Below are 12496 nucleotides of genomic sequence, written 5' to 3'. Positions count from 1 at the left end.
GAAGCACTAGGCGGTGGGGATGGTGCCGCTAAGGCTCAAAAACAAGCTTCAGGGTTCTTGACTGGGCTAAGAACTCGAGCCAGACTATACCAGACCCTCAAAAAGGTTCGAATTGATCGAGCTGATCCAGCCCCTGGTGGTGGTGGTGCATTTGTCTAAGTAAATGTCGGTGTGGTTACAATCCGTGCCAAGGCGAGAGAGATGGAGTTGACTCATTCAGCTGCCCTTTTGAGGCGCACACTGCACTCCGGGTGGTTGACTCCTTTTTGGTTGCTGAGAGCAGAACCACGATGTCACTTTGTGAGCCAGGTCGGGGAAATTGAGAGATATGGCGCACTGAGTCACTTCCCTCCTGCAGGAAGAAGGAGCATGGTTGACCCGAATGGCGTGCATCTCCTAGCATCTCAAAAGATGAGTTGTTCGCCGTTCCCAGATTTGATTGCTCCCTTCCCGTCTCGACCAATTTCTTTCCTCCAAGTACTCAGCAATTGCTCCCTTCTCTGGGTTTGGTGATACACAATGGCGCTTCCAACCAGTCTCGAGAACGAGCCGTGGGTGATTGTCAAGACCACGCTGCCCGCAATGCCGCTGCCACCGAACTCAGGACGCAAAGTCATCCACACGGCCCGGCTCACGCTGAAGCCTTGCTCGCAAGACGATCTCGCCGAGTTGTTCGAGCTCCGTAGCCAGCCCGAGGTGATGGTCTGGACAGCGGCCGGCCGGCCAGACAAGAGCCAGGACGAGTCGCAGGCCAAACTGAGCTTGTTCATACCGCCCAACGATGTCAAGACCTTCAACTACTCCATCTTCTGGCGGGAGACGGGCCAGTTCATCGGCATGGGCGGCTGCCACATGTTCCAGGGCGAGTTCGGCTGGCCCGAGATAGGGTACATGCTCCGCAAGGAGTTTTGGGGCCGGGGCCTGGCGACGGAATTCATCCGGGCCTATCTCGATTCGTACGAGAGCCTTCCCCGGGAGGAGGCCGAGTTGAAGGTCATGAAGTGCAGCATCCCTGAGGGCCAGGGCGAGAGCGGAGCGAAGGTGGATGAGCTCTTGACTGGTGTGGTGGAGGGAAACAATGACAGGAGCTTCAATGTTGTCAGGAAAGCAGATTTCGAGATTTTCGTGCACTATCTTGAGCCGTCCGATGATGGTGAGCCTGTCGTGTTGGCGGGAGTGCGACGATTTGTCAAGGCGAAAGCATAGACATACAAGTGGCTCATGCCATTCTTGCTCAGAACAGTGGAACAATTCCTTACATACAAGGTCAACAATCGCGGTCCACCATGAAGAATTTCGGCACCGACTTATATGGTCAGTGCTTGCACGACTTGACCGTGTAAGGTTTGGCTTCAAGACGGCCAGCCAGCCAGGTGCACCTCGGCGCTGTTTTGAGGGTCCGGACTTCGGACACGATGGTCGTGAATGTCCGGGCTGTCCCGCTCATAAACCCCATACGGAATGGAACCACGGGCGCAAGTGGGAGCCAAAAACGGTGGGCCGGGTAGCTCACGTACAAGCGTATAAGCCCAGTGGCCAGTGGGATGAAGCTGACGTTGCCTGGAGGCTAATGATATCAGATGTATGTATATACATACATATATCTCACGAAACCCTCCTGGCACTGGTGCATAAAGTATCCAAGTAATCACCACTCAAAGCTCTTCAACTCAATCCCACACATCGACGCAGCTCCGGATCAATACAACCAAACAGTCCTGCACATATTCAAGATGCCCGAATCAATCCCTGCGATCAGAATCGCGGCCACCACTGGCATTGTCGCATCTGCCTGGATCTCTGGTATTTGCCTCCCCCGCTTTCCATCTACAAGTAGATACCTGTACAATACAGGCCTCCTTGGCTAACACGCTTCACCAAAAAGGATCCATTGCCGGCCTGTCCCTGATGGCAGTGCCGGGCATGGCGGCCGGCCTCGTCCCAGCACAGGAGCTGGCCAGGCAGTGGGAGGCCATGTTCAACATTGGCAAAAACCTCGGCCCCGGCATGGCGCTGTTTACGCTGCTCCCGTACAGCTACGCGGCCTACCAGCGCAGCGCGGGGAACCGCGACTGGAGGAGCTACGCCGTCGCGTGTGGCCTGACCCTCGCCATCGTCCCATACACCCTGATCCTGATGCGGCCGACAAACAACCAGCTGCTAGCGGCTGCTGCGGGCGCCACGCGGTCGCTGGGAGACGAGGCCGTCAAGGACTTGCTGGGCAAGTGGAAGCTGCTGAATCTCGCGCGTTCTTTCCTGCCGCTCTTCGGCTCACTGATTGGGCTCTCGGCTCTACTGGCTTGAAGGGTGGTGATTGGTACACGAGGTTGTGCGTGCGCTTTGGATGGATGGTCTTGGTCCGAGGTGTATGGTTCGATATGTGACGATATGATCTTGTACTCTACTCATTTGTACTCTCCTCACTTGTACTCTACCTACCTACTCAAGGCAACCCTGGGCCCTGGGAGTGGGAGTCTCTTCGACGTAATGAACACATCCTCATTTCTTTGAGCCATTCGGACCGCGTATTTGCACGGCCAGCCTGGCATCAGAAAACGGTCCTTTTTTCACACAAATCGCTATCGCCAAAGATCAATGAGAAGCACCGAAAATTTCCCGGCTCGGTCGGATCGAGCTGCGGGCTGCGGCAAGCGGATGGCAGGTCCTGGCATCCGGCATCACATCCTACAGAGCCTTTCTGCCTAAGGTGGGACGAGATGAGCTCTGATTGACTGCTGTGTCGCGGCTCATATGGATTCTGGACCGAGGAAGGTGATTGCCTTGTGCTGTACAACTGCGAGAAATCAATCCGGAACAATCCCCAGTCGCGCGAGAGAGAGTGTGTGTGTGTGTGTGGAAGGCAAAGTGCCTTGGCCAGGGGTGCACGTGTCGCGCAATGAGCGGTCAGCAGCTCAGGCGAGCGTCGCAAGAAATGTACCGGTGATGTGATGGCCCCGGATGTTGGAATAGCTGTCACACTAGCAGTAGTGTCATGCCCAATACACACAGTTTCTCGGTAAGTACAAGTATTCATGTTAGCATGACAGCTATCTGTTTCCCCAGCTCGTCGCCTGCCAAGGTCGCTCCGGCTTAGTTTGTGGCTATTCCCTGGGTCGATCGTGGGCCAGCGCAGAGGACTTGATGCCCTGCCTGAAACTGCTTGATTTCCCTCCCTCCAACCTCGCCCCCTCCCTCCGCTGCCTGCTTGCCTGGGCTGGGCTCACACACTCGCACATCTCGTGTGCATGTTGTTGCAATCACGGTGCCCTCAATCAGCAGGGTCTGGTCCGAGCCTGACTCACCTGTCCGTTCCGGATGTCAGCCTGTTCCTGTTCGCTACACGCTGCGTCTGCCTGTCTTGCCTTCGCCAGTCACAGAGAGGAGCGCGTCGCCGCTACAAATAGAAATACCGTGCTGTGTCGCATCCCTCCCACACCCCCCGGCCGGTCTTACATACACACGCACAGTCGTCGTCGTGCAAATCGTCACCGCCTCCACCCTTCCGTCTCGATTACACTCTCGCCTGCCGCATGGGTGCAGAACGACCTGCCTTCATCCCAACCCAGTTATGCCGCCGACAATCTTGCCGCTTGCTGCTCCTAGCTCCACCGTGCCCCAAGTCGATAGAGTTCAGATAATTAATAACCTTGCTCAGCTCGAGTGCCCTTGATGGCGACTCCAGCGCCGGTCGACGCGAAAGCGTACTATGGCTACCTCTTCCAGGAGGACAAGGGGCCAACCGCGGTCCTTGACGCATTGCTCAGGGCTATCGGTCAATATATCGTAAGGACCAATCCATCGCGGTCGAGTACGTGCGCTCGCTCGTGAGACTGATGCCGCCGCTCTCCAGATTGACGAACTCGGTGACAAGAACGAACATGTCTTGTCTCCCAAGAAAATGGCAGCCTACTATCAGGCTGTCGGAGGGAACTATGACTGTAAGACACCTTTTGTGATTTGAGACAGCGAGAGATGCATTCTGTCTGTTGCATGTCTAACGGCTACTCGTCCCGCAAGCCCTCTTCCTGAAGGCGCCGCATCAGTCCATCTCGTACATCTGGCAGGTCACCGGCTGTCAACACACCCTCCAGCCTTCAGAGGACGACTTCAGCGCCCCAAACATCCCGGCGCTGACCCTGAAGGGCTTTGTTCGCTGGCAGAGCATCGAGACGCTGCTCTCGCCCGAGGAACATGTGCCCTTCCTGCAGTTTGCTGTCAAGAATTGGGGACTCAAGAACCCAGACACCAACGAGCCCTTCCCTGCCGACCTGCCCAAAGAAGCCTTTCCTACCGAGCCCGACCCCGAGATTGATCGGTGGCACAAGCAGTGCGCAGAGAAACTACGCCGCGAGGCCACACCCAAGGACGACACGCCACCCTCGTTCTCCGACAGGGTGAACAGCTCCTTTGCCCATGTGCGGGTACCTCCGGGTGGGCCGGGTTCGAGGCAGCACACTTCCTCCTCGCCACGAGCCCGGAATATTGAGCAGGAGTACTTCAACCCGACCGTGGCCTTCGCCCACGTCGCCCCCGCGGGCAAGTATGTTCCCCGGTCTGCTGGGCTGCACGAATCACCCGACCGGCTTGGCCGCGGGTTATTTGCGGAGGACCGCGCACGACGCCGAAGCTTCTCAGACTATCCGTCGCCTCCTCACGAGCAGCATCCGATGCGCACGTCTAACTCGGCGACCCATCTGGATCCGCCGCACTATGTCCAGCAGCGGCGCCATAGCCAGCCGCGACACATCTCATCGTCCAGCGACTCGGACGAACCGTTGAGCCCTCGGACGGCCAAGCGGAGGCACCACCCGCGCAGCGATGACCAGCCACCCCCGTCGGTGCGCCGCTTCATGGCACCTCCGGAAGCCCCCAATGCGCCCCCGGCGGTCGCAGGATTCAGACCGGACGGGCACAGGCGTCGGGACGACCGTGGAGAGGAGACGCGACGCCGCAGCGGGTTCCACCCCCTAGACAAAATTACCTCCATACTGCCGAGCGGGCTCATCGGCGGCTCGACGGCCGACAAGCCGCGAAGTGGCTCACGCTCGCATGGCAGCAGCTTGAGCTCCTCGCGCTACTCCCGCGAGAATCTGGGGTCTAGGCTCAGCAGGACTTGGTCCTACGATGATGAAGACGACGAAGATATGAGCGGTGAACAAAGCCCCAGGACTCGGAGTCGCAGCCAGCGGCATCGCGACCGTGATCGGGATCGCGAACGGGGCAGCGACCGGGAACGTGAGAGGGATAGGGACCGCGAGCGGGAGCGAGACAGGGATCGGGACAGGGACAGGGACAGCGATAGACACAGAGACCGCGATAGAGACCGGGACAGGGATAGAGACCGCGACCGGGACCGGGATCGCGATAGAGACAGAGATAGGGACAGGGACAGGTTACGAGAACGTCCAAGGGAGCCCAACTGGGAAGGGGAGAGGTTATCTCGCAGCCGCCGTGACCGGGACCGGTATTTACAGAGACCAGAAGCTCAGCGGAGAACAAGCAGCCATGCTGATATCGACAGGCACAGGGATCCGGAACTGGATGAGCGGGAGCACGAGCGGGAGCGCAGGAAGTGGCAGAACCGCATGCCCAGCCCGGTCGTGACTGGAGTCGGGGGGAGGAAATATCCCACTGAGGCATGGGGTTAGGAGCCCCGTGCCGCGTCGGGAGAGGAGAACGCGCCACGCCGGACCAGGCCGAAGGCTTTTGTACGAAGAGACTCTGGCGTTGAGAGCGAGTGATGACGCGAGAGAGAGAGTGTGTGTAGCTTATATTGATTTTGCAGATCAGGATTCATCTCCTTCAGAAGGAAAGTGTGCAACAGCGACCGATCTGCGAGGCTCAGTTTCCCATGGCAGATCGGGGTACGACAGAACGATTTTCACGATGTCATGATACACAGAAATTTCCTCAGACAGATACACCAATTGTACAATTTACGCGGAACAAAAATCAAATTCTCTCTTCATCAATGCTGATCGTATCTATCTCTGTTTGACCTTGCACAAACAGGTTCTCTTGTCATGAAAGTTCCAAAAATAACACCAATCCATATCCCTCACTCAGGTGGTGCTCGAAATGCACCACAAATAATCTCACCACAGGTAATTCTTCCCAAGTTCCTTCTTTCTCCAGATACTCTCTCCCTCTCAAGGAATGCCGGAAACAACACGCCTGATGAACCCTACCAACTCCGAAACCAGAATCCAAAGCTCAGAGTGCTGCTTGACAACACTGAGCAGGAAAAATCATTGGAAATGACCAGTTGAAAAAGGATCCGTAAGGTCCTCGACCCTACTGAAGGGCAATCGGCTCGTGGAAGATGGCGTACGGTGCCCAACCCGCCCACGCCAGTTCCTCTTCCTGAGCGGGCTCGAGAGCACTGCCGAGCTGGGGCTCGACGTTCTCGTTGTTGATCTGCGCGCCAGGAGTGGCTCGCTCCTCACCGGCGCGATTCTCGTCCGCGGGTCGGGCAGCCTCGCGTTCGCCGCCCTCGGCGACTGGGGTGTAGGACAGCTCCCGGAGAGGCTGGCGCTGGAGGCGGCCCTCGCCGTCGGGAATTCCGCGCTCCTGGTCCAGGTCGATGATGCTGTCTTGGTCACCGAGGTCGTCGTTCGCGAGATAAGTGCTGGCAGCGCCGAAGACGACGGGGATGGGCACGACGTTCTCGTTCAGGTGGCGGTGCTGCTGCTGCTGCTGCGAGCCACGGGCGCGCATCTCCTGCTCCTCGGGCTGAGGAGGAAGGGCACAGAGAACGGGCCTCTCGTCCTTGTTGCCAGCGGAGGTAACGAGGACAGGAGTGCATTGCCAGGATATAGCCATGCCGTCGTATTCTGTGGCGCCGATGCCCGAGTCGCTGCGCTCAAGTTCGCCAGGCTGGGTGGTGTCATCGGTCGGCGGGGTGCTGGTAGCAGACGACGAAGCAGAGCCATCGCTGCCGTGGTCGGCGCGGCGGCGGCGGCGACGGTCCTGACGGGCCTGGCCCTTGTGGTACGGGCACATGCCGGAGTAGGGGTCGCTGTCGTTGACGGCGGCGAAGAGCAGCTTGTTCGTGACGGACCGGCAGCCGGGATGAGCGGCGCCGAACTCGCAGCTGTGCAGAGCATCGGCGGTCTGCAGGATGCAGCCGCAGGCCACGAAGAGGGTGTAGACGCGCTTACACATATTGCTACTGACCTGGTTGGGGCAGCTGATAAGGGGTGGTGATGCTTTTTCTTGTCTTTGTAATCGGGAGGTGGAAAGCTGACGGAATGGTGGTGGTTCTTCTCTTGTCTTTGTGATTGGGAGGTGAACGCTCGGTGTCCCGGTTCTGAGTGCACACTGACGCGGACCTGTGGTGATGGGGACCTGAATAGGGGCCAAGCAGGAAGACTCGGGGAGGAAGTTGCTAGAACGAAGCAGACAAGGGGGGAAAGGGATCGCAGAGCTCGAAGCCAAAGGCAAGCATGCGAGGAGCTATGTGCACAGATGATGATTGTTGATGGGGGAGCAGATCTGTGGATGGCGTTGTTCACCTTGATGTTGGGGAAAAGATGGAAGAGGTTGCAATATTTAGGCCAGAATGTTTTTTTTATAGCAGAAGGGAAGATTCTTTCGGATTCGAAGGCAGTCAGTCTCTGGGAAGGAAAGGACTGAAAAGTGATTGTGATCAATTGCTATTGTTCAAGTGACGTCCAGAGCTGAATAGGGGCGGAGTGAAATCTGAACGCTCTATTGTAACTCCATTCATCCATCCATTCAACGAAGCCACTAGATGCAATTCACTTTCTTCTTTGTGTCAATAATATCGGCAGGGCAGTCTCAGATTGTCCACATTCAACAAGAGGCCGAATAATAGCTATCCCGAAAGCTGCTCAGTCGCCCCGGGCAATGAGCCCTTGAACCACCACATGGCTTCAGCACACACTGGCCCGCGTGTCAATCCATACTTTCTGAGAGCCATTCTTGAGGACCAAACGAGGTATTGTTTGTCTTTGGGGGGAGTGGGGGGGGGGGGGGGGGGGGGGGGGAGGAGATGCTGCTGTCTTTTCCTTAGAGTGCCATAATACCAATTCCGTTTTTCTCTCTCTTGCCCGCTCCGTCGAGTGCGACCGGCCGCAGCCCAGTGACCGTATTGGAGCACCGTATTGCCCCCGTCCCCTTGCCCGCTCTGCCATTGGGCTCTGGCCCTGCTGTGCGATGCTGCCGTCATGTGATGAGAGTGATTCGTGTCGGGCATCACTGCCCAGGGTTATCACGTGATGGCCTTCTTGTGTGTGTGTGTGTGCTCTGCTCAGGTAGTGTGTATGGGGTTCTTGGTAGGTGATGTAGGGAGGACGGGGAATATCTCCTGTGATTGCTCGCTCTAGCGAGCACTCGCTTTTCTGCCGCGGCCCACAGCAGTCCCTCTCGTGGACCAATTGCCCGCGCCATCGCTACCCGACGCGTTCTCCTCTCGCCAGCCAGGACCCGTGGGCCTGCAGGCCGAGCTGCCCTTCGAGCCTGGCCCACGGGTTCTCGTTGCTGCTCGGGTCGTAGTAGCCGATCCACCAGTCTCCCCCGGGGCCGGCGCCGTGGCGGTGCCCTCCGCGACCGCCGGCGCCTCCCCTGCCCGGCCCTCCTGGGACTCTAGCTGGCGCCGTGGCGGCGGCTGGCAGGGGGCCACCGTCGAGCCCGGGGGCCGGCGCCGGCGCCGACAACGACGCCGACGACGACGAGGGGGGAGGCGCGACCGAGCCGTACGTGGCGTTGCCGGCCGCGACGATGGCGTCGATCTGCGCCTGGAACCGGGCCTCTTCCTCCGGGTCGGCGGGCTCCTCGTGGCCCACGGGCCGGGACGTGTCGATGTACTGGGGCTGCCTTTCGTCGTCGTCGTCGTCGTCGTCGTCGTCGCGCGGCGTGGGGTGGAGCGGCAGGTTGGACGAGTAGTGGCGCGCGGGGCCCAGGGGCGCCGAGTTGGCGCCCGTCCCGGCCGGCGGCGGCGGCAGCGGGCCCTGTCTGCCGGTCCCGGTGGCGGCGTCGGCGCGCGGGTTGAAGCGGCGCTTCTTGGAAGGCCGGTCCTGCGCGCCGAAGGAGGAGAAGCCCATCATGGCGGCCATGGCGGCCGAGGTGGCGTCTTCCTCGTCGCCGGAGGACATGGGTGTGTGTGTTCTTGAAAGGGAAAAGGGACGGGGAGAGAGAGGGGAGAGGGAGAGGGAGAGAGGGAATGGGAAAGGGGTTGGCTGGCTTGACGAGGGGCAAGAAACTCTGTAGTGGGAGGAGAGGGTGTATTTGGGCCTAGCTGGCTAGCTAGCTAGCTTGGGAATTTGTACGAAGCTATGCGAAGGGAGTTGTTTTCGACATGAAGACAAAAGTGCAGATGAGGTCTCGACATAAAATTGCGATAGCGTCAAATAGAGTCGGGATGGAATCTTATTCAGCGGGTCCGGGCAGCCACTAGGCGGTTTCCGGCAGGGTTTGGCTTGGGGAATGAGGGAAGGCGCTCTCCTCTCTCGAAAGAGCTTCTTCTGGAAGGAAAGGCGGAAGGGCCTGAGGCATGTTGGCAGGGGAAACAAATCATGGGATGACGGCAGGAACTACCTACCTAGCATGCCGAGAGATACAGTCAAGTAAAAAATGCAGACGCAAAAACTGGCCACCGGACGGGATCCTCTGCAAAACAATGCGAATGCCAATCAGCCATGTTTGAAATGCAGGGACTCGGCACAATTGAGCTGAGTCCGGCTTTGGCACATGGAGGGGGGGGGGGGGTAAGGTACTTGGGCAATGTACCTACCTGGGGACGTGTGGGCAGTCGCTAATTTAGCGGGTCGGCGCTGTGACATCACCTCTAACACTGGCTCTTACAGGGGGTCCGAGCTCCAAGCTCCAAGCTCCAAGCTCCAAAGCTTCCCCAAGCAATGGATGGCGTGGCGCCCATGAGGCTTTCTCCAACAACCTCCATTGACAGAGATCTCCAATAGACACCGCCCCTCGTTCGCAGTGATATCGCAAACTCCTCGTCTTCATGGTGTCTCTCCCTCGCTTTGCTATACCCTGAGAACCGCTCCGCTCTTCTTACCTGATACTTACCTAATCTTGATTCCATTGCTAGCCTGAACCCTGCTCCTCTTACCAGCTTCGCTTCCAGTTCCTGAGAGCTACTCTCCGTAATTATCCTAGTGTACATCACATCCCACAGACACGAGCATGGCCGAGCCTCAAGATCCAACGCCCTCCAGCTCCACAGACGCCAACGCCGTCGCCCCGTCGACAGTCACCATCCGCGCGCCGTCCAAGTACGTCGCCACGCCGCCCCGGGAGGCCGAGGGGGAGGACGACGACTCCGCCTCCGCCGCCGCCGCCGCCGCCCCGCCCCTCGACTGGCTGCACCGCACCTGGACCGTCACGCACTCGACGCTGGGCATGTGGCGCTCGGCCCAGAACGTCCGCATCACCTACTCGCCCCTGAGCCCCGTGCGCGGCGGGCCGGGCGGCCAGTCCACGCCGCGCCTCGGCGACCTCGTCGAGTACGAGTCCAACCGGCCCGGCAGGAAGCCCGCCGGCGTCAAGACGGTCGAGGGCGTCGACACGGCGAGCGGGCCGCGGGCCCACGCGGGCGCCTGGGACTGGCGGGGCAGGCGCTGGCTGCGCTTCGTGCACAGCCACTGGGAGGTGCTGGGCTGGGGCCGCCGGCCGCTGCGGCGGGAGGGCGCCGAGGGGGCGGGCGCCGAGGCTGAAGGGGAGGAGGAGGAGCTCTGGGTTGTGACGTGGTTCGCGCCCACGCTCTTCACCAAGGAAGGGGTCGACTTCTACTCGAGCCGGAGGGAGGGGCTGAGCGAGGCGACGGCGGCCGAGATCCGCCAGGCGCTCGAGGCCGGGCCTAAGCCGCTGGCGGATATGGTCAAGGCGGATCTCAGGCCCGTAGACATCAAGCTCCCTTGGCAGCAGAGGTGATGATGCACCGGTGGGTGCAGGAGGCAGTCATGGTTGCGTGGGGGGAGAGAATTGTAAAAAATAGTACATCGTTTGCTGGGTATCATAAAAGAGGTAAACGCTATCGAGAATGTTCATGGTGGCGGTGGCGGTGGTGGCTTCGATGCCCGTCACTGCGTTCCCGGTCGCTCCTAGGCCGGCGGTAATCCTTCTCATCGTCTCTGCTAGATCTATCCCTCTCCCGGTGGTGCCTGTCTTCATCCCTGTGCCTGTCTCTGTGCCGTTCGTCACGATATTTCTTGTCCGACTGCTTCGAAGGTGGCGGGGCATCGAGGCTAAAGCCCTCGAGGCTCTCCAGGTCGTCGCCGCCGTCAGCGCCGGAGCGCTTCCTCCCCTCGTGTCTCCGCCTCTTCTCCCGCCGCCTCTCCTCTCGCCTCAGGTCCCTCAGCTCCCTCTCGCGTTCCTCCCTCTCGTTCCTCCTGTCCCGCTCCAGCTCCCGGACCTTTCTGGCGCCGCTCCTCATCGCGGCCAGCGGGTCTCCCGCCGAGAGGCGCGCCACCTCGCGCGCCTTGCGCCCGGGGTCTTGCCTCCCGAAGGCGTCCTCGGGCTTGACCTGCATCTCGCCGGCCGCCGCCGCGCCCTGCGGCTCGGCTTCCTCCCGCGCGGCATACCACGGCTTCCTCCCGTCGGCGAGGCCGGCCCGCCGCCCCCCGGCGTCGGCGAAGCGCATGCCGCAGCCCTCTGCGGCCGCAGAGGTCGCGGCCGCGGTGGCGGGCTTCTCCTCCCTCCGCGGCGGCCGGCCGTCCCTCCGCGTCTCGTTGCCGCCGCGCCGCGCGGCCTCCTCATCATCCGCCCTGGCCGCGCCGAAGAGATCGATGTGGCCCCTGGCATCCACGAGCGACACCTCCTTCCCGCCCCGACCCGCACGCGCCCCGCCGGCGCCCCGCCCCATCTCCCGCGCCGCCCGGTCGCCCACCTCGGCCCTCTCCCGCGCGACCCTCATCTCAAAGTCCGTGTCGTCCTCGCCGCGCCTCTTGCGCTTCCTGCCCTCGAACGGTGGCCCCCACTCCCTGTGCAGAGGTCTGGCGGCGGCATTGTCACCGTCGGCATCGGGCCCAGGTTCGGGGAGCGGCGGCGGCGGCGGCTCCTCGCCGCGCAGGATGGCCAGGCGCCGCGCGGCGTCGTCCTCCTGCATGCGGCGCTCCCGCTCGGCCTCGCGCGCCGCGGCGGCGGCCTCGTCGCGCCGGACGCGCTCGATGTTGTCGGCATTGTAGACGTTCCACGACTTCTTGCCCAGGAGGTGGCTACATCGCGGGTGCGCGGGGGAGAGGAGAGCTGTCAGCGTTCGGGAGATTCTTTTCACACACGCCTTCATGTCCAAAAAAAGAGTGTATTCCATTCGAAAGGAAAATTGGTACCTACAGAGGCATAGCTTCGGTTTTTCTTTTTCGCTCGCGGGGTTTTCCCTTTGACGAGACTGAGTTGGGTTTACGGAGAATCTCACGAAGGAGCCAGAAGTTTGAGATATGGAAAACTCCTTATCATAAAACCTGGGGTAAGTAAAGATGTGGGGTACAACTCGTGAGCTTCGTTTGGAATCAAC

At 60.2% G+C, this 12496-nt stretch overlaps 7 protein-coding genes across 7 annotated transcripts; 4 read left to right on the top strand and 3 right to left on the bottom strand.

The window, feature by feature from the left end:
• Nucleotides 1-519: 519 nt before the first annotated feature.
• Nucleotides 520-1206, top strand: E0L32_003266 (uncharacterized protein; the record flags this gene model as incomplete). Its single annotated transcript, XM_031137547.1, has 1 exon — nucleotides 520-1206. The coding sequence occupies one exon, from the start codon at nucleotides 520-522 to the stop codon at nucleotides 1204-1206; it is 687 nt and encodes a 228-aa protein (XP_030998859.1).
• A 527-nt stretch (nucleotides 1207-1733) lies between these two features.
• Nucleotides 1734-2304, top strand: E0L32_003265 (uncharacterized protein; the record flags this gene model as incomplete). The annotated part of the gene is made up of 2 exons (XM_031137546.1): nucleotides 1734-1803; nucleotides 1886-2304. The coding sequence occupies 2 exons, from the start codon at nucleotides 1734-1736 to the stop codon at nucleotides 2302-2304; spliced, it is 489 nt and encodes a 162-aa protein (XP_030998858.1).
• Nucleotides 2305-3669: 1365 nt separating this feature from the next.
• On the top strand, nucleotides 3670-5648 carry E0L32_003264 (uncharacterized protein; the record flags this gene model as incomplete). The annotated part of the gene is made up of 3 exons (XM_031137545.1): nucleotides 3670-3783; nucleotides 3851-3938; nucleotides 4018-5648. The coding sequence occupies 3 exons, from the start codon at nucleotides 3670-3672 to the stop codon at nucleotides 5646-5648; spliced, it is 1833 nt and encodes a 610-aa protein (XP_030998857.1).
• Nucleotides 5649-6294: 646 nt separating this feature from the next.
• E0L32_003263 (uncharacterized protein) lies at nucleotides 6295-7164 on the bottom strand (the record flags this gene model as incomplete). Its single annotated transcript, XM_031137544.1, has 1 exon — nucleotides 6295-7164. One exon carries the CDS (start codon nucleotides 7162-7164, stop codon nucleotides 6295-6297), a length of 870 nt encoding a protein of 289 aa, XP_030998856.1.
• A 1250-nt stretch (nucleotides 7165-8414) lies between these two features.
• Nucleotides 8415-9116, bottom strand: E0L32_003262 (uncharacterized protein; the record flags this gene model as incomplete). The annotated part of the gene is made up of 1 exon (XM_031137543.1): nucleotides 8415-9116. One exon carries the CDS (start codon nucleotides 9114-9116, stop codon nucleotides 8415-8417), a length of 702 nt encoding a protein of 233 aa, XP_030998855.1.
• Nucleotides 9117-10167: 1051 nt separating this feature from the next.
• E0L32_003261 (uncharacterized protein) lies at nucleotides 10168-10914 on the top strand (the record flags this gene model as incomplete). Its single annotated transcript, XM_031137542.1, has 1 exon — nucleotides 10168-10914. One exon carries the CDS (start codon nucleotides 10168-10170, stop codon nucleotides 10912-10914), a length of 747 nt encoding a protein of 248 aa, XP_030998854.1.
• A 100-nt stretch (nucleotides 10915-11014) lies between these two features.
• On the bottom strand, nucleotides 11015-12268 carry E0L32_003260 (uncharacterized protein; the record flags this gene model as incomplete). Its single annotated transcript, XM_031137541.1, has 1 exon — nucleotides 11015-12268. The coding sequence occupies one exon, from the start codon at nucleotides 12266-12268 to the stop codon at nucleotides 11015-11017; it is 1254 nt and encodes a 417-aa protein (XP_030998853.1).
• Between the last annotated feature and the right edge of the window lie 228 nt (nucleotides 12269-12496).

Source organism: Thyridium curvatum (assembly GCF_004353045.1).
Source record: "Thyridium curvatum strain D216 chromosome Unknown NODE_14_length_560046_cov_85.173820, whole genome shotgun sequence".
NCBI classification, from domain to species: domain Eukaryota; kingdom Fungi; phylum Ascomycota; class Sordariomycetes; order Thyridiales; family Thyridiaceae; genus Thyridium; species Thyridium curvatum.
This window is presented reverse-complemented; position numbering and strand designations above follow the sequence as displayed.